At 41.5% G+C, this 26,011-nt stretch overlaps 1 protein-coding gene and 1 long non-coding RNA gene across 9 annotated transcripts in view; one reads left to right on the forward strand and one right to left on the reverse strand.

Annotated features, from left to right (window-relative positions):
* Positions 1-15,271, reverse strand: part of PPP4R4 (protein phosphatase 4 regulatory subunit 4) — a 199,062-nt gene extending 183,791 nt beyond the window's left edge. For 4 of the 7 annotated variants that reach the window (XM_073241917.1, XM_073241913.1, XM_073241914.1 and 1 more), the window contains exons 1-2: positions 14,992-15,270; positions 13,450-13,523 (exon numbers count right to left, since the gene is read on the reverse strand). In XM_073241917.1, coding sequence (XP_073098018.1) covers positions 13,450-13,523; positions 14,992-15,108 — 191 coding nt within the window. In that variant the 5' untranslated portion in view covers positions 15,109-15,270. Of the gene's footprint in view, positions 1-13,449; positions 13,524-14,991 lie in introns of all 7 variants that reach the window. The other 3 variants (XM_073241912.1, XM_073241911.1, XM_036991943.2) reach the window with 2 other exon arrangements.
* A 170-nt stretch (positions 15,272-15,441) lies between these two features.
* Positions 15,442-25,803, forward strand: LOC118967110 (uncharacterized). 2 transcript variants are annotated; one of them, XR_012133708.1, is made up of 4 exons: positions 15,442-15,777; positions 18,534-18,801; positions 21,409-21,584; positions 25,594-25,803. It is a non-coding gene; the product is annotated as an uncharacterized lncRNA (long non-coding RNA). The 2 variants fall into 2 exon arrangements; XR_005053942.2 differs by having other exon boundaries at positions 18,534-18,641.
* The last annotated feature ends 208 nt before the right edge of the window (positions 25,804-26,011 follow it).

Here is a 26,011-nt window from a genome sequence, read left to right on the forward strand (position 1 = left end):
AAGTATTAATCCAGGCTAGACAAGGGCAGCAAGACATCCACGGATGCAGAAGATTTCTCTCAAAGCAGGGGGGGTGAGGTTCTGAGCCTCACCTCTGTTGATCCCCAAATTCTCACCTGATGGCCCCCCTGCGACTGTGCCTGTCTTAGGTTGTTCCTCCCTTGAGGAATCTTACCCGTCTCTGGCTAACCAGTCATTTTCCGCCACCCTGTATCTTTTATGATCACAATTCTATGTCAACATCGTATGTAGAAGTTTCATGTTCATCGTGAGGAAGAGACAAACTCCTTTCTTGATTGAACCAAGTATTACCAGTTATTTAGAGAGCATTTCCTACTGAATGGCTCTTCAACTTCTGTATCAAAACTCAAGTTCATTTTCCCTCCTACCCTCTTTCTACCAATAGAGATACAAACAACCCTCTGATTCTCCAGGTACGTATCTTAAGAGTTTCTGGAACCTTCCCTTTCTCCTCACACCCACATCAAATCTCACAACAGTATGCAACATGAGCCCCATCCTCACTTGTTCTGGAATGGGATGAACTTACTAAGGGATAAACACACCTATTATATTAATATATCTTTCCTTATTTTTGTTTTTGTATTGCTTACTTTAGATTTTTTCCATATTATCAATAAGACTATATTTGATGTTAACTTTGATGCCTTTTTATTCAATTACATGAAGAAGGATAATTATTGTTAAACCTTAGATTCAGGTATTTATTAAGGTACGCACACAAACATCTGTGTGTATGCCAGGTCAAAGTTTAAAATGTATTCCTTACTGTAGGCCATGGTAAAAAAAAAAAAAAAAAAAAAGAGTTGAAAGTCATTGCTCCACGATGTTCTGCAGAGTAAAAGGCAAGATTACCACGGTCTGCCCTCCATACATGAGCTAGAGCAGGAACGCTGAAGGAATGCAACATATGAGCTCAGCAATAACTATACAGACTTGAAAGATGTCTGGAAGTCTTTGGAAACATTGTAATGTTTCTGGGAGTCAATGGAAACATTATGATCTCCTTTATTATTAGGATCATAGCAGTAAAAATCTTTTTTAAAATACTAACAAAAAGTATACAAATACATGAGGACATAGGAAGAGAGAGGGGAAGGGGAAAGAAGACTAAGTTTATAGAGCTGCCATCCAGTGAAGGGAATCAAGAAGGGAAGGCAGTAAAGAATAGTAAAAAAGAATAAAAGCAGGCCAAATTCCTGGCACCTATCGAAGAAAACAATTAACAGCTATCATAGGAAGGGGGAGAGACCCAATTACTTACCTAAAGAAGACAGGTGGATTGATATGTTCAGTAATTCAAGAAGTATTATTCCAGAGCTACTGGGTGCCAGCCACTGGTTTTGGATTCTCCAACACAATCTAATAATGTTTACGCCTAGGCACAGAATTTTTCAGACAACAAATATAGATGGGGTGTTTATTGTACAGTGGGCACTGAACTAAGCCCTGGATGGGATATGGTGGTACACACAGACACAACCCCTGCCCTATGACAGCTTCACAGTCAGAGATGACATGCATCAAACAATATCAATCTATTAAATCATCTAAGTGTGCAAAGACCTACAAAGGGACAGTACAGACTACGATGGAGAACATTACTTAGTTTGGAGGTCAAAGGAAGGCTTCCCTGAAGAGCTGAGTCCTCAAAAGTGAGTAGGAATAGGTGAAAAGAGAGAGAAGAAGGAATAGTGTGCTCAGATGTCACAGGCTGGATGGGATTTATTCAATCATTTAAGGAAGATTTCCTGAACACTTATAATTTACCATTCCCTGTGCTCTGGAAGTGAAAGAGAGCAATAAACAAAGCACTCTCATTCTGTGTATCTGAATTAGCATGGAAATGAAGGAATGGCTTCTTGCAGAAATAAAATCAACAGGGGTTGATATAAAAAAAGTATTGGAGAAAAAGGAAGAGTACAAAGTTATTCCCAGGTTTCCCTCCAGTATGATTTAAAAGGATAGTCAGGCTTTAATAACAAGTGAAGACATAGATAAAAAAAGTGATGAATTCAGTCTCAGGCACACTGACTTTGAAAAGCCATCAACACATTCTGATAGAAGCATTCTAGTGGAGGCAGCCCTGGACCAAAGTTTGGGAGAAAAGCCCAAGAGTATAGCCACAGATTTGGAAATTAACCACCTGAGGCAAGTTGAAAACTGAGGTGAGCACTGAGTCAAGTTTACAGAAACAGTGCAAGAGTCTTTGCATGCCTAGCACATCTCCCTCACTTCAGTGACAGAATACAGAGAAGTTAAATGATGTTCCCAAGGTCACACAGCTGGTGAGTGGCTGTGCCCTGTTTCTTAGCAACAAGGATTAAAAGAAAAACACAAGTTACATAGCTCTCACTGCCTAATAAAAAGGAACTAATACACACACACACACACACACACACACACACACACACATTTATATTGTTGTATAAGAAATAAGAAACTAGAGCTGAACTAATAAAATACATACTATTTTGGAACATTAAAAAATGTTTTTCCTGAAGAAAAAAAAAAGGCCACATCTATTTGCCCGCTAGTGTACCAAAAGAAATGAGTAAGACACTGGAATGTTGACCCTCCAAGCAGCTTTTGGCTAATCCAGTATTTGAAAACCATCTTGATTCAACAAATGTGTGTTTTCTGTTGTTTTTTTTTAAATGTGTGCATAAGAAAACCACAGAAATCCTGTGAATGTTCCTATTTTTGTAAAAGAAAGATTTAATCTGCTTAAATATCAGAAATGAAGAAAAGGAAAAATTGAGGATAAATCCAAGTTTTAACCTGTGACATTGAGTAGATGATGGTGCCACTTATTTGAAATAAGTAGGCAACCCACACTGGAGTAAAGATGTGAAAAAAACGATACAGCTAGCAATGCAGATTATCTGAGGAAAGAAGAGTTAAAGCAGAAGGAACAGCAAGTGCAAAAGCCCTGAGGTAGGTGTGTTCTTGGTGTGTTTAATGACATAGCAACGCTGGCTGGAGGACACACCAAGTGCAGAAGGAAATAATAGGAAATGAAATCAGAGCTGTAATGGGGAAGGAGGAGGAAGTCACGTAAGTAAAAGTACCTTCTCAAACCATAACGGAACTAAACTAGAAGCCAGTAACAAAAAGATATCTGAAAGATCCCCAAATATTTGGAAATTAAACACACATCTAAATGACTTATGAGTCAAAGAAAAAAAGTGAAGGAAACTTTTTTTTAAATTTCAACTAAATGATAATGAGGCCATACGCAGGCCAAAATTTGTGGGACACAGCTAACGCAGTGCCTACAGGGAAATTTACAGCATTAAATTGCATATATTAGAATGGAAGAAAGATCTAAAATCAATAACTTAAGCTTCCACTTATGAAACTAAAGAAAGAAGAGAAAACTAAATACAAGGCAAGCAAAAAGAAGGAAATAAAATATTAGAACAAAAATCAATAAAATTAAAAACATTAGAGAGACACCAAAATACATTCTTTGAAAAGGTCAATAAAATTGATAAACCTCAATTTTGAACAAGAAAAAAAGTGAGAAGATACAAGTTACCAATATCCGGAATCAAAGAGGGCACATCACTACTGACTCCACAAACATTAAAAGGGAATATACTAGTGTAGCATAATTCGATGACCATAAATTCAGTAACTCAGATGACACAGTTAAGTACTTGAAAGACAAAAACTACCAAAATTCACTCAAGAAGAAACAGATGACACAAATAGATCTGTATCTATTAAATAAATGGAATTTTTAGTTAAAAACCTTTCAAAAATGAAAATTCCAGGCCTAGACAGCTTAATTGTAAATTCTATCTAACATGCCATATAACAAAAAAATAATAAAAGCCACATACCCTATCAAGATACACAGAAAAAATTCTTTGACAAGATTTAAAATGCATTCATGATAAAAACTATCAGCAAACTAGGAACAGAGGAAACTTCCTTAGCTTAATAGTATGTATTTAAAAATCCTACGGTCAACGTCATACTTAATAGTGAGAGACTGAATGTTTTCCTCTTAAGATCAGGGACAAGATTGGGAGGTGCCCTCTCCCCCACATGCCCAGGCTTTACTTCTGTGAATCCTTTCACAAAAAGTGATCCACTTTTCAAGCAAATATATAGTTTTATTACCAAGAGAATTTCTAAGCAAGTACAGCTTATAAATTTATTACCAAGAGAATTTCTGTGACAATTCTAAGTCAGTCAGACTTCTTAATCTGATTTTTCACTCCTGAATATATAAATGTTTTTATGCTAGCCATATAACTCTCATTCCGCACAAAACATATTCAAACCATATCTATAATGTGTAGAACTCTTTGGAAAAAGTCTTGTTCAACTCTGACTGATATTTTTTAGTTCAGCAAAATGAACACTATTTTCAGTTTGATTATAATACTATTGTATCCAATCCTATGACTACCTTTTTTATAGACCTTTTTTAGAAAAGCTCTGAAACTGTTAATCAATCCAAGGAGTTTCTGCCCTACAGGGATGTCCATTAGCACCCCCTAGTGTGTTAAATAAGAAACTGAGATTCAACATCTTTTCCTTACGTTCTTCAAATCAAGGAGATGCTGCTGAAGCAAGATGGAACCTTGTAAGATCTATGAGGCCCAACCTATTATATTATATGGAGGGAAAAAGAGGAAATAATGCCTGAAGAACTTAAGCCTTGATTGTGATCACAGAGAGATACACACCAGGTCGCCTGATTTTTATAATAGCAAACTGGCCCTTTCTATTTGTACAGTATAGCTGTGCAAAAAAATTAAACTCAACCCTTACCTTACACCATATACAAAATTTACCTGGAAATAGATCATAGACCTAACATTAAGAGTAAAACCTTAAAAGTGCTAAAAGAAAATATGGGAAAAAAATCTTGATGACCTAGGATTTGGCAAAGATTTCTTAAATATAATACAAAAAGTTCCAACTATAAAGAAAAGCATCAATAAATTAGACATCATCAAAATGGGACCACAGCAAACCAAAAACCCTTTATTCATTAAAAGAAACTCTGATAAAAATTAAAAAACAAGCCACAGACTGGGAGAAAATATTTACAAAGCACACATCTAACAAATGGGCAAAAGATTTCAATAGACTCCACCAAACAAGATATATGTCTGGCTCATAAATACACTAAAAATGTTCAACATCCACTGGTTATTTGGGAAATCCAAATTATAAATACAGTGAAATACCACTGCATTAGACCACTGGAAATATTACTAGAATGACTTAAAATCACTGATCATACCGTCAGAAAGATATATGGAGCAACTCAAAGACACACCCTGCTGGCAGAAAGATAAAATTGTAATTAAGATCACTTAAGAACAGTTTAGAAGTTTCTTAAAAGTATAAACAAACACCTACTATATGACCTAGCCATTCTACTCCTAGCTGTTTACCAGAAATTAAGTCCATGTCCACTAAAGATCTATACATGAATGTTTTAATCATTTAGTCTGTTAACAACCAGAAACAGGAAATTACCCAAACGTCCATCCATCAACTGGCAAATGGATAAGCAACATGTGTTATAGCCTTAAAATGGAATATTAATAACAAATAGGAATAAACTATTGACACATGTAACATCATGCATGAACTTCAAAGTAATTATGTTGGCTAAAAGAAACAGGACAGAAGAATAACATATGATTAATTTCCATAAAATTTTAGAAATCGCAAACAATCTGCAGTAACAGAAAACAGATCAGTGGTCAGTGTGGGGAAGAGGATCAGAGGACTGGAAGAGAATACAAAGGGACACAAAGTTACTTTCGGGGGTGATGGATATGTTCATTACCTTAATTGTGATGAGGGCTTTCCAGGTATAACATGATGACAAGATTCATCAGACTGTAGAGTTTAAATATGTGGTTTACTGGATGCCAATCATAAATCAATAAAACAGTAAGAAGTGAAGAAACATATATATTCACCATATGACCCATTATTACATTTTTAGGCATTTATCCAAGAGATATGAAAACATATGTCAACATTCTAGAACAGGAAAAATTGATCTATAGTGACAAAAAGCAGATCATTAGTTGCCTAGGGTCAGGGTGGAGCATTAATTGCAAAGGAGAGCCATCTGGAAACTCCATAATCACAAGAAGCTTCTAGATGGGAATTTTCTTCCAAAGCAAAACATGTTCTGAATTGCAAACAAGTGATTTATAACCAATATCAATTATCCTTTCCTGAACACAACTCTGAACCAAGCCTTTTGCCCTCTACACACATTTCCTCTAATCTTCTTAACAAGCCTACAATGTAGATATTATTATTCCCATTTTAGATTAGGAGGCATGGACTCAGAGAAGAGAAGCAACATACCCAAAGTCTCTCATTAAGTAAATGAGTGAGCCTCAGCTTTCTAGAATAAATCTGGGTCTGTCTAAATTATAAAATATTTCCAACACAACATATTGCCTTCTCAATGCCCAATTTACTTAATTGGGGATGGCCTTTATTCTACTGAAATTTAAGAAAAATGCATTTGTTTGCTTAAACAAGCATTTTCTTTAACACAACTGTCTGCTGGTACAATGCCATTCATTTTCCAGGAGATGCCTATCACATAATAAGTACTCAATAAATGTTTTGTACATTTGAACCTAAATTCATAATATTTATTCTGAAGAAACTATCAATTGCATTACAAATCTCTTCCATTATAAACAGCTCTGATTAGGAGGGAAAATTACACTGCAAGCCATATCCATACACATGGACATAATAGATTTTGCAATTATTTCTGACATGATTACCACATACCAGTAGCATGTTAAAGATAAAACCAAGTGGTAACTGTGAAGTACTAAGCCTGAGCACTTCCTCCATGCCTCCCACATATGGTGGCCAACATGGCCGCAAAAGATACTGTGAAAACTATAATATCCAAATTGAAAGATGTACAGATTAAAAGATCATTGAACTTGACTCAATGGTTTATTCCCTTCACGGGACCCTAATTCTCAGTTATGATATACAACTTGGTACAGTCAGCATTTTAATTCACAATGTGAATAGCAAAAGGCCACTGTGTAACTCAACAAGATTGGGAGCCATGCAATACTGTACAATTACAAATTTTTACTGGGAACTAACGAGCTACCTTTTGGGAAAAAACTCAACCTCCCTGTGTCTCATTTAGCTACTTACCAAAAGGTTTAGTAGGAATTAATTGTTCATGAAAATAAAAATATATACACACACAAGTATACATATAAACATTTATGTTATACACATACATAAATAAGATACGGTTACACTGTGGTTATATAATTAAACCCACATTTTGTTCAAACCTGCCTAATCACTTTAATATTATTTCATAGTGCTTTATCATAGAAATTTGTAGGTATTTTAAGTAGGTACTCAAATAGCTAAACTTAACAAAATGAAAACTGCTCAAATCTCTCCAACATGTTAGTAAGCTCCAGGTCTTTTCAATGACATTACATGGCTCACTTTTACATTGATAGAAATAGTTTACTTTCCATTTTTAAGCTTTCCCTATGGATCCCATGAGAGCATTCTGCTTTCTGCTGATGTCACAGAGAGAGCCATCTGAAGGTTCAGTAAATAGGAAAAAAGAAGCAAATGCCTCCCATCGTTGTTCTCATAATTAAAGACAAGGAAAGGGAGATGCGAAATAATCCCCCAAGCCCCTTGTATTCAGAGTCCCACTACTTTTCCAAAACAGGGAATTAAGGGTTTGCAAGCATTTAAGTAATTTGGCCTCATGGATAATGGTAGACAGCTAGAATCCATTATATACTCTTCTAAATATGTGACACAGTGATTCTCTATATTCTAAAACATGAACATGAAGATGCTTCCTATTTCTACATACAAAAGCAAGCACACTGTCTTCACAGAGGACAATCACTTGGGCAGCTTTTTTAATGGGACCTCTTGGAACGATTTGTGCACGTGTCTGCATAGGTTCACGGAGTTTGTTTTTAAAGACAAAGGCAATACATGCTTATGAGAATACCTCTTTAACTGAGAGTGCTAAATCATTAATTTCATTTTTTATTATATAAAGGTGAAGGAAGAACAGACCAGACCATGGGCCAAACTCAATGCAGAAGCAAAAGAGGAATATAATGAGTATCCAAGGCTAGAAGCAAGATCATCGCAGTGAGTGCTTTGAAAAGACAGTATCTCAGCCAAGGTGTGACTTGTAATCCCTAATTAAGCGACATGGTTCATTTCCCTGCCAAAGACAAGATGAGAGTTCATAGCTAAAAGGCTGCTCTCTAGAATGCCCACAGGCTCTGCTCTCACTAGCTGAGTTGTAACCAAGAGTCAGCTGTGTTTGTTCTCACACCAGTTTATCCCATTTTCACTTTATATTGCAATTACAAAATTTAAATATTACACAAACATAAAAATGCAAAAGGATAGTCATTCCTATGAAACTGAATAGAAAGTTTAAAAACAAAACTCAGTAGAGATAAAAAAAATTACCAAAGAAAATTGCTATTTAACTAGGAAGAACAAGACAACTTGCAAAAATTGGAAAATCGCAAAAATGCAGACCATGCTTTCAGACTGCTTCATAAGCATCTGCAAATTCTCACTCCACTTTCACACACCCTATGCACTCACCTCCCTGAAAGAGTACTAAGAGGCAGAAGGCATCAAAAAAAGAAGTCAAGACAACAGTGAAAGTACAAGTATGGGAATACAGATCTTAGATATAAGGACATACGAATTAAGTTTTTCATATAACTTTTCACATTTGCATAGCAAGTAGGACAGGTATTTTTAAAGATAAAACAATCAAAAGCTAGCAAACCTAATCACTGGGGTTCTTCCCCACTACCTACCACTCCTATGTTCTAGTCTGGAATTCAATAGTTGCCACATGTGATTAGCAATAGCCAGTTTACTGCACTTCTGTTTTCCCCAGATTTAGCTGCAGAAATCTTACTCTGTGCTATCACTAGGGGGCACACTTACTCCTTTAAAAAAAATGGACAGAGAAAAGGGAAAATGTTCCTAATTAAAAATGTTCTTTAGACTTTCTCTAGAAGGCAAAATGTTTTAAAACTCACAGTGCAAAGTGACAACTAGTTTAAAAGTGACCCTAAAAGTAAGCAACATAAAAGTTAGGTTAGGTACATTATCCAATCAACTCATTTTAACGAATAACATAAACAACAAATATTTCTTAAGATAAATACATTTGATTAGAAAATATAAACCTGTAAAACAGGCTAACCTTACTATCAGTTTAAAATGTTTAACTGTAATTTGTCAAGATTCTGGTTTCTGACCAATACTGTCAGCCAAAGAAATTAGTAGATGTCTATCACAAATTTCAGTTAAACTAAACTTTAATAACTTTAATAAATTATTGGAAGGCAAAATGTTATCTTCTTTTAAAAGTTTTAAATGCACCTTGAGCACTTAATAAGCAAGGAAGCAGGGACAGGTAAAGGAGATAGAAGGGAATTAATATTAATCAGATACCTATTCTGTGTCAGCAACCTTGGGAAACAGAAATTATTACTTCCACTTTAAAGGTGAGAAAACCAGGGCTTAACAACCATAAATAACTTGCCTTTGGTCACACAAATAATAAATGGTAAAACAGGCTGTAATGTAAATACGTCTGACACTATGATACAAAAAAATCAGAGGTTGTTTAATTCATCTGGCATTTGGGTCATCTTAAAATAAATAAATAGACTTTATTCCATTAAGGGGTATATATTTGTATCACAGCACAGAACAATAAAGAACCAAACCAGCAAAAACATAAATTATGGTTTGCCCTCCATGAGCTTATAGTCTATTAAAGAAAATGTATACATACACACACATTAAGGAATACAAAGTGGTGATTAATTGAAGGATGCAGCCGCTGCATGATCTCAGAGAAGCCTGGGATCCATGTGGTTTCCCCAGTTAGGAAAGGCCTTATGAAAGATTAGAAAGCACCATTACAGCTGGATCCTGGGGAAGGAAAATGTTGGGTAGGTATAATGAAAGGTATTCCAGAATAGGAAAAGGCAGACTTAAGGATGAACATGATGTATCTGAGTAAACATGAAAGGCCAACATGACTGCTTCAGAAAGCGAAGGACTGAATGGAAATAATCCAAAGGTTCATCAGCTGATGAATGAATAAACAAAATGTGATTTACCTACACAGTGGAATACCAGTCAGCAATGTAAAGAAATAAAGCACTGATACATTCTACGACACAGGTGAACCTTGAAAACACCAGGCCAAGTAAGAGGCCAGCCACCACAAAAGGCCATGTACTGCATAATTTTATTTACATGAAATTTACAGAATAGGCAAATCCACAGAGAGGGGACTAGTGGTTCCCAAAGGACAGGAAGGTTGGGAAGGTGACAAGTGACTGCTAACAGGTACAGGGTTCCTTTTGGGGGTGATGAAAATGTTCTAAAAGCTGTGGTGATGATTGTACAACTCTGTGAATACCTTAACCACCACTGAACTATACTTTAAATGGGTGAACTCTATGGCATGTGAACTACAGCTCAGTCAAGCCATTAAAAAAAACTTGAGGGCCTGGTGGGACATCATATTGCACAGTAAGATGGAGTCACTTATGCCAAGCTAAAGGGTCTGGAACTTATCTGGGAGGCAATTAAAGATATGTGAGTAAAGCTTTACCTAATGAAAGCACAGTACACAAAGTTAGCACTCTTTTCTAAGAAAATTATTCACAGGTTTTAAGTACATTCCTAAAATATATGCCAATAATCACAAAGAGAAAGAACAGTAAAAAGATGTTGTGATATGATTTTGACTAAGCCACAAGCTGTGACTGTTAGAAAAGTTGTTTTGTTTCAATGCTAAATGCCACAGATGGGTATATCAGCATCATATTTATGCAAAATCACAAATTCATCTGTGTCAAATCTTCAAATACCATAATGTTCTAAACTCAATTATGAAAATAGCATTAATAATTGATCTGCCATATTTTAGGGTAAGACAATCAACAGTGTAATTTGTTTTTCATTGGATGACTACTCTGTATAGAATACTTTTTTAAATATAAGATGTAGTTTAAATGCTATCAGAACCTCACTAATATAAAGCATTCCCTACTGATGCTTACACATTTGACTCTGAATTCTAATTTAACATAATACTCCAAAATAGTTTTAACATACAAAATAAGAGAGCAAAAGAAACAAATCTGATGTTCAAAAACAGAGAGAATATTACATATCCAGTACGGAAGAAAAGATAAAGCACTCAAAAAAGTAAACCTGAAAATCATAGGAAAAAAATCAGAAAGGACTTGGTATCAGGTTCTATAGCATTGGGGGGTACAAATGAAATAAAGAAATAAATTACATTTAAAACAGAAGGCTCCATACACCACAGCAGATGAGGCTTTCAGAGAGAGAAGCAAAGTTGGGAACAAGTCTATTAAGACATTCCCACACCCTCCCGTGAATCCCAGAGAAGAAAGAACCTTTCAGGCAGCCTAGTGTTATCCCTTCAAAAGCTGACCTAAAGGTGAAATCCCCATGTCCCCCAGGAGGTGGTAAGATGGTAGGAACACAAAAGACGAACTCAGAGAGAGACCCATACACAACCAAACTAGGGTTCGCCTTCTGACTCACCTTACAAACTTCCTTCAAGGCAGATGAGCCGCAAGAAACTAAAGGAGACATCTGATCTCTTTTAAAACTCTCTTGTCTTAGAATGAGGGGACCCATCTGTCTCATCAGGGCTTTTTAAAAAAAGTTCCAGAACTGTATGAAACTTATGTTCTGTGTCTGAGAAATACAGACATAATTTAGATGACCTGGTTTGCTAACAAACAATAAAATCAAAGTAGAACAACAAATAAGGTAGCCTAAAAAAGGAGTCCTGTCACTGATATCTAGAACAAGGGATCTGCTGTGGCAAATAAGTAGAGCAAGACTCCTCATTTCCTAATTGTAAGCTAGCATTTACACGAAAAAAGAGAATTCAGTAGGAGTAAGTAGGAACTCATTTCAAATCATTAATTGCTGTATGTTAAAAAAACTAACCCAAACTTTCATCAATAGTCTACCTACTCCAAGCAAAAGAACTGTGGGAAAAGGCAAATGTTTACAACTATTGTTCACCATACTGGACATGTTAATTATTAAGGAATAAAGCACTTCAAATATAACACAAAAAAAATATCAAAAAAAGCTAATGTTGGATTATTCTCTATGAACCAAAAACACATACTTTAATTCATACATAAATAAAAAGTTTCCTTTTAAATAAATAGGTAGAAATGATGACAGCATGTTACTATAGATCACCAAGAGAGGAAAATAATAGCATAAGGTCTAATACCCAGAAACAACATTTTAAAGTGACAGAATTATTGGAAAGAATGTTCTAAATTAAAGCATACTAAAATTCTGACTAAATGAAGATACCAATAGGCTAAAGAATAATTAGGAAAATTATAGGGGGGATTTTGTTTTGTTTTGTTTTTTTCAGAAACAAGAAAAGAGAACAAAAAACTTGCCAGCACCTAAAACTGGTGAAGTAGACATAGTAAGCTAAGGAGACAAGGATGACAAATATCTCAGGGGATAAATAACACCAGTTTTCAAAATCTGCTTCTGAAAAACAAAAGTAAAAACCAATTTGCCAAAAAGGGAAGAAGTGTTGTGCAAGTTAAAGAAAAGACTTTAAAACAAATGTACACAAAAACCTTAAAAAATTTTGTTTCTGAAGAATTTTCATAGGTATGTTCATTAATGTTCACTGAAGTAACTCTTAAGAAGCTTTTTCCACAGCTTTTAAACAGTTGAGAGCAATCTTGTAAAAATTTGCAATAAACATTTGCCTTAAGCAATTCTGTAGAGCCTGTAACATGAAACTTAAATGAGTAGGTGCAATTAAACTTTAAAATCTCTCAGGGAAATTATAAACCTCACAAAGCAAAAGTAACATACATAGTATATCCTGAGCAATAAAATGAACTACTATACTTGCGGATTTTTTTTGGTCTAGTAAATAGCATATAAGGTTCATACTCTATGATTAATTTAAGATTAATCACTGGATATTCTTAAGTCTCATTTAAACTTGGTGGATCTTAATGTGAGAACAATCAAAGTTGGAAATTTTAAAAAGAAAGAGATTCAATTCAAAGCATTAGTTGTTCTGTTCCTCCCCATCCAAGCAATATTCTCTAAGTTAACTATTTTACTTGATTTCACTGCTCAAATTTCTAAGTCCATATGGAAATCTTACTTTATAACATAATTAAGTGCTATGCATGCCAAAGTACTCTGTTCAAGTGGTTAGGTAAATCCGAAAATAACCATAACATGACATCTCAGATCGGCACTCATCCAGGCTGCCGCAGGGACAGAGCAGCAATTTCACAGAAAGACTTTAGGAAATACCTGAGCAGATAAACAGCCCTTTCAATATCACTGAGGTCTTCATCAACTGTCAATCTTTCTATTTCTTCTGGTGTCTGTCAAGTAAATACAAATTATGCACACAAACGTGGATCAGTTTTGCCCTCCCCACCCCTGTCCCGCCCAGAGACCCTCCAGAGATCCTATAAGGGCACTGACTACTGAAAAAGTTTCACAATTAAGCATTTCCAATGAAAACTAATTAAGGATATGATGATTCTAGGGGAGGACCTCAACCACAGAGGTCTCTAATTGTCTCTAACTGTTGGGTTTGGGTGGTGGAGTTTTGGTGTTTGGTGGGGTTTTTTTTTTTCTTTCTTTCTTAACTCTTCTAGCTTCTACATAGAAGCTTAAGAATCACATTGTGGCTCCAGAACATTGATGAAATCAATTTTATATGCATATATAAAATATATACATATTTTCTTATCTCTTAATACCCTAAGGATGTTTTTCAGCATTTTCCACCCCAGGAAACGCTAAAAGGGGAATGGATGAAGACTGCAGTCAAGTGGTAATGAAAAAGACGAAATATGGAGTTGGGGGGAGGGAAGGGAATAAACTCTGGGGCAGGAAGGAAATCAAAGAAAGATTCGGCAAATCGCGGCAGGTGGAAGGAGCAGAGCTAAAGGGGCTATTAAGAGGATGGCTTGGGGGGCCGGGGTGGTCCGTAAACTAGCTTTGCCCATGAGGACTGGAGCTTCGGGGAAGCAGGGAGGAAGATGACTCTGCGGGGTGGGGGAGCTAGTGGGGGTGGCGGCGCAAACCGAAGGTTGCCTCCCTCAAGGGGGGTGGGGAGCAGAGCCCCAGCTAGAGTCCAGGAGGGGCTGGGAGGAAAGGACGTATGGGGACTCAGGACGGGGACAAAAGGTCGAGAGGGCTTTGAATACCGGGAGCAGGACCCCTACAGACAGTATGGAGCTGGTTCTGGGAGGTGAAGGGAGGCCGGGACTGACTTGGGAGTAGGGGCACCCCAGCTTGTTCTGATGGGAGAAGGGAAGCATGGGACCTGGGTGCCCCAGGGAGAAGTGGGGAGAGCAGTCGGGGTTGTGTTACTAAGGAGGGGGTCTTGGGCCAGAACCCGGGCAGCACCAGCGTGGGGGGAGTGGGGGGCAGTGGAACCCAGGAGAGGGCCCAGGGTAAGTCGACTGCGGCTTCGAGGGTCAGCTCCTGCAGGGGCGGGAGGAAGAGGGGCCGCGGCTGTCGAGAGGGGCGGCGCGGGGGAAGCCGCTGCGCTGGCCCGTGTGACGGGGCCCGGCCGACCGTTCCTGGGGGCGGGCTGGGCCGGAGAATTAAGGAGCGGAGGCGTCCGAGGGGCCGCGGGGTGGCCCCCGGTCAGGGGCCCGTCCCTTAGGAATGGGGGTCCAGGCTGGGAAAATCGTGGCTGCGTCGAAGGAGCCCCGGGAGGGGCCGGGTTAGGGTGACACGGTGACTGGGGACTGGAGGAGGACTCCGAGAGGGTCCCAGGCCGCTTCGGGGAGGGGACGGGACGGGGGTCGGCAGTTCCTCCTCCCCGGGGCGCACCTTGAGGCTCCGGCGGACCGGCCTCTCGATGATGGTGAGCTCCTGCAGGTCGTCCATGTAGCCGAACAGGCTGTTCTGACTGAAATCCATCGCGGCGGCAGGCGGCGGCGGATGCATGGACCGCCGAGCCCCCTAGCCGCCCGGGCCGGAGGGGCCCCGGGATGCAGGACGCGCGCAGCCCCGCGGCCGCCCACCAGCAGGACTTTCTCCTGCTCCCGGCCGCGGAAGCCAGGCGGGAGGCTAGCGGGCAGCAAGAGACGGAGCGCGGCCGCCGGGGGGACGGGGCGGACAAGGCGAGGGGGCGGGGCGAGGCGCGCGGGCGGCCCGCGGGGGCGGACCCAGGGCGGGGGAGGTGCCACAGTGCCCGCCTCAGCCCCGCCCCCCAGGCGCCACGCGCACGCGGGCTGGACGCAACTGCCGCGCAACGTCGCCGCGCCCCCACTCCCTCCCCTCTGTCCACCTCCTCCCTCGCTCCGCCTCCGGCCTGGTGCGCCTCACCCCATGGCGCCTGCGCGGAGCCTTCCACCTCCTGCTACGGCGGAGGCGGGCTGGGGGCGGGGACCGGTAGCGGAGAAGCTAAACCAATGAAAAGGGAAGCAGAAGTGAGGGAGGTGTGCTGGGGTCCTTTTTAACCCGCTAGAATGACGTCCCAGTTATTCCTGTGACCTCCCACCCGGAGGCACGCTGCAGACTCAGAGACCACCCTAGCTCAGCCCTAGCCCTGAAGGAGATAAGGATGTGCTAAGGAGCAGAAAGGATGTGTACCTTAAATAAGCAATTACAAAGGTGTGTGTGCCGGGGTAATGGGAGAGGGGTTTGTGTGGAAGGACAGCTCTGGAGAGATTAGCATTTGGGGAAGGGCGATGTTCAGAAAGAGTCCTGGAGGGGAGACAAAACAGAATCTTAGACGATCAGTAAGACTTATCTCAGAGAAATAAAAGTAAGCTCAGTTCGGTTTGAAGTCTGAGCTTGTTTTGGTTGTCGGACGTGCAGCTAGAGAGGAGCTTCAAGTGAGGGGAAGCGAGTGTTTGGCAAGGTGCACAGAAGAAAGGGGCAGATCCTTTATGGAGACAGGCCCTGCTCTGGGCTGCCTGGTTGAGTCGCTTACATTTAATTCTATTAAGATTAGGAAGCGACGGAAGGGGAATGAGCGATTTTTTTAACTTACAGGATAGAGTTAGATTGATAATACTCTAAAGCACAAAAGAGTCATTAAGGCTACCCTTTTTTTCCCACTCATTCCCTCTCCACACCTCCATTTCTCTACTCAACCATATACACCCTCTCTCCTGTGTTTCAGATGTGTACCACTACATGTACCTGTCCTGAACGGATACTGTTTTAGTTTATGTGTCTAATTTTAATATACATGAAAGATGTGCTAAGAACTTAGTCTGTTTCTTATTTTTCCCTCAACATAATGTCTTAGAAATCTATCCATGGCTCTATATATACCACAAGTTAATTCGTTCTGACCACTAATAGCATTCAATTTATGCATCTAACCCATTTTACTTGTGTTAAAAAAAGAAACTATAAGCCCAAGTGGAGTCATTTGCCCCCAAACGAAGACTTAATTACAGTTTCAACCTATTCGAGGAAGAGGACCCTTTAACAGTCAATCGCAAATGAGGTAATCTGTCCTCTCCATTGCACCCCGCAAAAAAAGATGATAAAAGACTCCCTGTTCTTCCCCCTAAGGAAAAGTGACCTTACCTGAAACAACCCTTTCTCTTCTTTGCTCTAATTTCTTGTCCCACCTTCTTCCTCTAAAAACCTTCCATTTTGTACAACTCATTGGAGAATATCCACTTACTAGATAGGGTGTTGCCCAATTCATGAATTACATAATGAAGGCAATTAGATCTTCAAGTTTTCTCAGTTGAATTTAGTTTAGAAAACAAAAAAGAAGGAAAACACTTTTCAGTTCCTTACATAATATGCAGTTAAGTTACCAGCAGTTTCTTGTTACCACAGAGTAACAATGCTGCACAGGTATTAGATGTGTCCCTTATGGATCATAAGAAAGAGATGGAATTGTTGGGTCATGAGTCTGTTTTCGCTCTGCCACACTGTTCTCCAAAGTGGCTTTGCCAGTTTGCATTCCCACCAATGATTCGTGAAGACAGGAAGATTCCTGCTTCCCCATTTGATACACTGACATTTGGTATTATTACCTGATGTCCTAATTCGTATAAATCTGATACCAGTTAATTAGTATCACATTCTACTTCCCAATTGTATTTCTTTGTTGATTAGTGATGTTAACTATTTTTACATATACTTAAAAAGCATTGAGACATTTTCCTTCCTTGAATTACCTATTTACAACCTTCCTATTTTTCTGCCAGATTTCCGATTATTTTTCTGAATGCACTGAAAAAGTTTCCTATGTAGTCTAAATACTAATCTCTCGTCAGTCTTGGACGTTGCAAATATTTCTCCCAATCCTTCATGCTTCCCGTTAGCTTGGCCTTTGCTACCCTACAGTGTCAGGGAAAGCCTTAATTTTGATGTAGTCAAATGCATCAGATTTTACCGTTGTGGAGTATGTTTCTTGGATCTTCTTTAAGAATCTTTTCCTACCCACAGGCCCAAAATATCCTCCTACATTTTTCCCATTTAATAGCTTCATACTTTTACCTATCACAGGTCTTAATTCTTCTGGGGTTCACCTTGCATGGGATATGAATAGGAATACAATCTTATTTCTCTACATGACGAGCCAGTGGTTCCAGCAATACCCACCAAACAATTCATCTCTTCCCCACCGATGTGTGATGGTGTCTCTGTCCTATGCCAAGTCTCCATAGACACATCTCTGTTTCTGGGCTCTCACCATTGTTCTGTTGATCTAATCTGTTCCTGTACCAGTGCTGTGCTGATTTTATTGCTGTGGCTTTGTTCTATGTCCTCATATTTGGTAGAGTGAATCCTCCCACTCATTGCTCTTTTTTAATTTGATACTGCCTCTGAAGTTCAAAGTGAAAATGGTCAGTAGTTGCCCCACAGCTGCAATTCAAGTTTTCTGATCCCTACTTTCCTAAGGAGGAGTGAAGGAAGGGAAAATGGAAGAGGATGGCAGCTGGATGAGACCAGGATGGGGAAGAGGCAAAGACGCAGGGAAGGTGGTTTTCCTTAGCAGATACCTTTCAGCCCTCCTTTTCTGTCACTTTCTAAAATGTTCTCTTTTCCCCTTGATTTGTAATGGATATAGATAATACTTGAAAACTTTACCCTGTTTCAGCTAAGAAGTGTTATGTCAATATTTGGGTTTTGTAACAGCATTTAAGACTTGATATTCTTAATGAACAATTAATTGAATACACAGACATAGCTTTCATGTTGGCTGTTACAGGGAAGGAGGCTGGTAAAAGGAAAATGTTTGATGACTGGAATCTGTAATTGCTACCACCCTGTGGTGAAGTAGCCTGTCCTAGCCTGGCCGCCAGGAAACCTGAGCCCCAGCCCTGGCTCGGCCAATGATATGCAGTGGAAGGACTCTTGGAACTCTTTTCCTTATCTGCACTGCTTTTTTACAGCTTGTCTTCAATGTGCCCTTGAAGTAGCTCTGTCAAGTACGGAAGAGATGCAGCACTATTCCAATCTTAGAAATAATGAAATTGAGGCCCAGAGAAGTTATGTGGCAGGTATGAGCACACAGCTAAAGGACACTAGACTTGCTCACTTCATTTGTTCATTCAACAACATCATGGTGGATAAGTGCAGGGGCTTTGGAGCCCAGCTGCCTGGCATGGCTCTGACCAACTGCCTGGAATCCTGGCACTGCCAGTTCCTACTGGGGACAAGGTACTTAACTTACTTAACTCAGCTCTAAGACAGGAATAATAGCAGTGCTTAGCCAAAGTTCTGTTGTAAGAATGAAATGAGATAATACACGTGCAATACTTAGAGAGGCTCTTGGCTCATAGCAAGCATTCAGCATTTGCTATTATTACTGTTACCACCAGACCACTGTTCCCGGCACCCCGGTTCAGAAAAAGCTTAATACATTTGTGCTGAATCTATTGAATATTGTGGAAGGGAGAATAATGACCCCCATAGATATTCACACTCTAATCCCCCAAACCTGTGACTAGGTTACCTTACACGGTATAAGAGGCTTTGAAGATCTGACAAATTTAAGGATCTCGAGGTGGGGAGATTATTTTGGGTTATCAGGCAGGCCAGTATAATCCCAAGGCTCCTATGAGTGAACAAGGGGGGCAGGAGGGTCAGTGTCAGAATGATGTGATCCAAGAGAAACTTGACCCCCATTGCTGGCTTTGAGGATGGAAGGGGCCGCAAGTAGGCAGCCTCCAAAAGCTGGAAAAGGACAAAAAGTAAACCAACTTTCCTGGAGCCTCCAGATCAGACCACAGCCGTGCTGACACCTTGGATTTAGCCCAGTGAGACCTATTTCTAACTTCCAGATCTGTAAGAAAATAAACTCATTAAGCCACTAGATTGGTGTTGATTTGTTACAGCAGCAATGGGAAACTAATGCAGTGTCTACATGAGAAAAATGTTTAAACTAGATTTCTACTTCAGGCCACATACAAAACTCAGTTCCAGGTGAACAAAAAACCTAAACATGCCCCTCTGGGCCTGGACCTCATTTGTGGTGGTAGGCCTACCTGCACCAAGGTCACAATGGTAGGTAAACATGGGACCTGTTTGGTGCCTTCCTCAGGAAAACAGTGAAGAAAATTGAAGTAAGCCAGCAAGCCACGTACACTTACTCCTTCTGTGCCAAAAACAACATGAATGGACAGCCTATGGGGCGCTGGCCCTGTGGTCCCTGCATGAAAATGGTAACCGTACCTGGACCCTCAGCACCAGTTTTGCCTCCACTGTAAAGTCTTCCATCAAAAGACGCAGGGATTGAAAGATGGTTGAAGAGCCATGATTTGAAACATTGCTAGCTTATAAATTAATAGGTTAATTTACATAACAACAGCAGGAAGAAAATCTAACCATGAAAAGACAAATTTTTCAAACTTTTCGAAGAAAATATGGGAGAATAGTTTTCTGATATCAGAATAGGGAGCTTTTTCTTAAAAAGCACATGCTATAAAATAAAACATTAATAAACCTATTTTAAAACTATGATCTCAAATCACTCAAAAGACACCACAAAGATAGTGACAAGCTGTAGACTGGGAATGAATACTTAACAACAAATTAATCAAAGGACTGCTGCCTAGAATCAAGAACTCCAAAGAACTACTGGTAAACAGAGAAGTAAAGAGAAAAATAGGCAAAATATTTAAAACAACCGTTTTACAGAGGAGGAATAAACCTATGAAAAGAAGCCCAACCTCACTAATAATCAGGGAATGGTAAATGTGCATACCCAACAAATGGGCAAAAAGTTTAAACTCCGACCACGTCAAGTGTTTGAAGGACATAGAACAAGGGGGACTCTTGCATAGTGTTGGTGGAAGCAAAAATTAGTGCAACCACTTTGGAAACCACTTTGGAAAATAGTTTGGCATTAATTTGTAAAATGGAACATACCTCTTCAAGGTATACACTCTAGAAAAACTTTTGCACACGTGCACAAAGAAACTGCATGAGAAAGTTCACAGCAGTACAAATTGTAATAGCAAAAACCTGGTTAAAACTCAAATGCCCGTCTGAAGGAGAACAGATAAATCAATCGTGTTATAGTCAATGGAAAAAATATGACAAGGAAAAGGAACCACCACTACGTAATTCAACTTCAACAAAGATAAAGTTCATGAACATGTGGAGCAAGGGCAAATTGCAAAGAGTATCTACAGTATGATACTATTTATATAATGTTCAGAAACAGTAATATATATAATATGCATGATGTGGTTGAAATGGCCAAGAAAAAAAGATGATAAACATGAAACGGAGACCACTGTTAGTCTGTAACGCTGAGATGTGATGAGGGAGAGGCACAGAGAAGGCAGTGGTGATGTGTTATATTTTGAGATGGGTAGTAGATATGGGTTAGTTTTAGTGTTATGCTTAAAATATACATATGTATTTCATATAATGTTTTATGTATGGGATATTTTAGAATTTTTTAGATTGGGAAGATTGTGCGGTTTCCAGTTCTTTTAGCCACTGCATTCATCCATTCATTCATTCAAAAAATATGTCAAGAATTCTGGCTATATTATAGACATTTTTCTAGGTCTAGGGATACAAAACAAGCCAAATGGGTCCTACCATCAAGGAGCATATGTCCTAGGGAGGGAACTGATACAATAGTCATATACTGTAATTAAATATGATAACTGCAAACTATGAAAACTGCTATGGAACTCATACAGGGAGCTAGAGACCCATGGAAGAGGGAGACCCCACCCACTTTTGCTTAAGTGAGAAAAAAATCCTCTATTTTGTGAAGCCACTGAGATTTCATGTTTTCTGTTACTGCAGCATGTCCCGTCTATGGTGTCTGAGGGGATGGCACCACTTGACCACGACCACAGAACTCCACCTGCAGCACTAAGGGGGCTTCCCAAAGTCTCCCCCCAAGTCATCGGCGGTTCCCTGGAGCTCCCTCCTCTTCAGCTTGGATTGGAGGGAGGGAGATGAGGTTCCTAGCAGGCCAGGTCTGTTGGAACCTGCCCAGCACCTGACACAATGGTTAGCACAGAGTGAGAAGGCCATTAATGTTTATTGAGAAAGTGAAAAGAGAGGAGGAGGCAGGAAGGATAGAATGAGGATCACTAAATTGACATAGTAGATCTTCTACCAGTGGTCCAAGCCACCGTTATTTCTCACCTGGATTAACAGAGCCTTTGTTCTGCTCTTCCACTTTTAAAGTCATTCCCAGCACAGCCAGAGTGATCCTGTTAACACCCAAGTCAGAACCAGTCACTCTAAACTAGGGCTCTCAACCTTGTTACTTTGGGGGCCCAGGTAATCTTTGCCAGGGAAGGGTGGGAATGCTGTGCTTGCCCTGCAGGATATTTACCAGCATCCCTGGCCTCTACCCACTAGATGCCATTATCCTATACTGACCTCTCCTCACTCCCCTGTCACCAAGTTGTGATGGAAAATGTCTTCAGACATTGCCAAATGTCCCCTGGGGGCAAACATCCACCCCCTCCCCAATGGAGAACCACTGCTCTAAACTCTGTGGGAACTCCCCAGCCCATACACAGAGAACGTCCTCTCACTCCCCCCTCACCTCTGGGACCTCATGCTTCTGTGCCCTCTGTCACCCACTCTGCTTCCTTCATGCACGCTGGCCCCTCTGCTGTTCCTCAAACACTCGAGGTGTGATCCCAGTCAGTACCAGGGAGCCTGCCCTCCCCTCTCCATGGGTTTTCAGGTAACTCAACTCCAGCTTGTTCTTCAGGTATTCCTCAGTGTCACCATCTCAGTGAGGCCAGCTCAGAATGCCTTTTATGAAGTTAAAATCCCACTGTGTTAGTTGCTGGGGTTGCCAGAGCGAAATACCACAGACTGGGTGAGTTAAACAATGGAAATGTATTGTCGTAGAGTTTGCAGGCTGGAAATCCAAGATCAAGGGGTCCGCAGGGCTGGTTTCTCCCCAGTCTTGCTGATGGCCACCTTCCTGCTGTGTCCTCACATGGTCTTTCTCTGTGTGTAGACAATCCTAGTGTCTTGTGTGTCCACATTGCCTCTTCTTGTAAGGACCCCAGTCATATTGGGTCAGGACCCCCGCTAATGATCCCATTTTTACTTAATCACCTCCTCAAATACAGTCAAGTTCTGAGGTCCTTGGGGTTAAAACTTCAACATAGGACTTGAAGAGGACACGGTTTAGCCCATGCCATCCAACCTCATCACCACCAGCGCTTATCAGTCTAACATTCTGAATATTTTACATATTCATCTCTTTCACAGTCTTTTTCTCCTCCTACCCTCCACTCAAAGGCTGTGTTCCACAAAGGCAGAGATCTTGGGCAATTTATTCACCCCTGCGTTCCCAGTGCCTAAATTAATGCCTGGCACACTGCAGGTGCTTGTTAATTAGTTGCTAAGGCAATGAGTAAGGCCCAGCTTCTCCACTAACCAGCTGCAAACTTGGGGAAACCACCAAACCCCTCTGGGCCTTGACCCCTTCAATCAAATGAGGGAATTAGGCTAGACAGTACAGAATGAGAATTCTGTTCTACTTGAATCTTAGTGCTGACTTAGCCCAGATTCTCTAGAAAACAGTTTGAGACGAAGCTTAAGTGCTAACGCTCCCTTGGGAGCTACATTCCCTGGGTAGCCAGAGTGAGAAAGAGTGAATTGAGGCAGGCAGGCTGGGGAGCAAGGACGTGGCACTGGCCTGCCCAGCTGGCCCCCGGTTCAAGTAGAGGTACCACCAGGGGTATATAGGATGACTCCAGATGACTGTGCAGAACCCAGGACTGTCCCTGGGAAGGAGTTGGTTAAGGCTTCCTCCCGCCTTTTGCATCCATTGATCAAAGCTGGCTCCTTGGGGAGTTAACTCTTTTGCACTTTAGTGGGCTGATACTAGGAGGGAGCCAGATCCCAAGCCCTCGGGAGGAAGACTTCAGCCCAGGGGGAAATGGCAGGACCCTAAAGGGGGCCCTCAGCATGCAGGGAGTCAAAAAAGGAGGCTCATCAGGAGAGCAACCCCTGGCACTTAGGACTCAGTAAGTGGTCAGAGCCTACAGACAGGTGAGATCATCTGAGATGGCCTAAGATGCATCCAAGACAGGAAGGCTGAAGGAAGGACTAGAGAGGAGGCAAACAGCTGGAGTGTCTGGGGCAGAGTCAGAATCAAGCTGGGGGAAGATCAACTCCAGCAGTTGGGGAAGTTGCTCAGAAGAGTACAACCTGCAGGCAGAGCACTTGGTCGGGGCCCCAGGCCCAGGAGCTAGCTGCAACTGGTGCTTTTGAAGTCCCAATGCGGACTCCATGGCCCCAGCAGTCCAGCCTCATGACACTGTTCTAGTGGGGTCCTTGAAGAGGGGACCCAGCCTCATTACATGCAGGGTCAGACTCCAAAAGTCTGTGGATGGAGGGGACTCCAGTTTCCCAGGTGTCAGCAGGCAGGGAGCTGCTTGATAAGCAGCGGAATCTGGGCCCAGCCTCCCCCAGTCCTCCTCCCTGTTAGCTGCCTCAGCCCCTCCTCTGATCATCACTTTGCAAACTCTCCCTAAACTCCAGCTGCCCCCTCAGCCATCTCTGGCGACGGGAGGGTGTTCACTGCCACCACTCCCTTCCTCAGGGAGGGGGTGTTTTTTCTCATGTGTGGGCTGTGTGTGTTGGGTTGTGCTCCATCTCGAGGGCAGATTCCTCCCTCCAGGGGTGATGAGACATGCCGAAAGCAGATTGCACATTTGTCTCCTGGGAGGCAGTGGGCGAGGGAAGCAGAACTCAGCGTGTGCATGTGAGGAGGGGGTGTCTGCAGACCGTAGTGGGGTGATGGGCCTGGAGAGCTGGGAACTGACACCACTGGCTGTCTGCAGAGGCAGCGGGAGGCTGATTATAGGGCTGGGTCCCACAGCCCTGGATGTGGGTGCAAGAAGCTGTGTACGCACTTGGCTGTCTAGGTGGGAGTGATGGTTACCCTGGTGACTGGGCTAGGAAGTAGGTTGGCCTTGCAAGCAGAAATGCTGGGAAAAAAATAGAATAAGCACCAGTTAGGGCTTCTCTCAACCCCTCTTCTTTTTCTTGATTGGAGCAGTGGTTAGATGGAGCATTGTCATTATAAATGAAGGAAAATTTTCAGTGGTTGAACCACCATATCCTCTTTTGGGTCCCACCTCACTCCACACCTCTGAGCCCACTAAGCAGCATAGAAGACCTGGTGCCTAGCCCTAACCAGCACAGGGAACTGGGGCAAGTCACCTCCTTTCTCTAGGCTTCCTTCAGACTAGGCAACCTCCAAGATCCCTTCCTCCTGGGCTGTACCCCCAGACATTCTGATTCAGCAGGTCTGAAACTGTGCCTAGGAATCTGAATTTTAGCCATTTCCCTTCCATACCCCCAGGTACGCTGAACCTGCCATTCAGAACCACTGCTGTTTGGCACTGAGAGTCCAGGCACGGGAGTCAGAGTGACCCAGATTCTCAGCTCAGCCCTGCTACCTACTTGGGTGATTTATCTGTAGCCCATCTGAGCCTCAGTTTCCCCACCTCTCTAATGGGGGAGATGGGAATACCAGCCACACACAGTGTTATTGTGACAATCAGCTGAGATAAGGCTCAATACGCAGCACAGTGCCTAGCACGTGATGAGGATCCAGTAAGTGTTACGCTTTTTGGCTTATGTTTCCGTATGAGTCTGAAGTGTCTCTACTCTGCTGTCCTCTTCCAGCAGCCCCCTTCCATCTGCTTGTTTTTCTCCAGCCAAATCCCAATCCAGGAAATCAGTGTCTGCAGTAAGCAAGGGATCATCAGGCCAGAACTCAGCAGAGGAGGAGACAGTACCCTCACAGCTGGGGCACTCACACCCAGTTCCAGCTCCGGTTAATCTGTTGCCATGACAACTCATAGCTTATCAAACTCTGTAGGGTAAAATTACTTCCTCCAGCATCAGGGGCTCTGGATACGGATGATCCTTTCACCAAGGTGCCAGGGGACAGGAAGGCTCCATGCCCACCCCTATCTCAATCACTACTTTTCCGTTTAGGGCTATACACTGGGGCCTTCTCCAGGACGACAACTTAGTTGAACTTCACTTCAAAACCTCAGCACCTAACAGTGCACCTGGCATACAGCAGAAACTCAAAAAGGCCAGTGGAATGAATAGATGTATGTGATGTAAGTCTGATTCTCTTGAATTCCTTAATCAACCATGAGCTTTATTCAGGAAAAAAGTAAAATAAAAGTAGATTTTTAAAAAGTGAAATAAAAATGACCCTTCAGGCATCAGTCATTTGAGTTCTTCCCCACCTGTCCCCTTTGGGAAAACTGCCTTTCAGCTTCTTTTGGACGCATTCATTCACCTGGTGTTGGTCGGTAAGCTCCAGGTGTAATCTGAAACCTGCCCGCACGGCAGGGGGCGGGGAGAAACCTAAGAAAGAGGTGGGCCACTCCAGTTGGTAGGT

Source organism: Manis javanica, chromosome 8 (assembly GCF_040802235.1).
Source record: "Manis javanica isolate MJ-LG chromosome 8, MJ_LKY, whole genome shotgun sequence".
Lineage (NCBI taxonomy): Eukaryota > Metazoa > Chordata > Mammalia > Pholidota > Manidae > Manis > Manis javanica.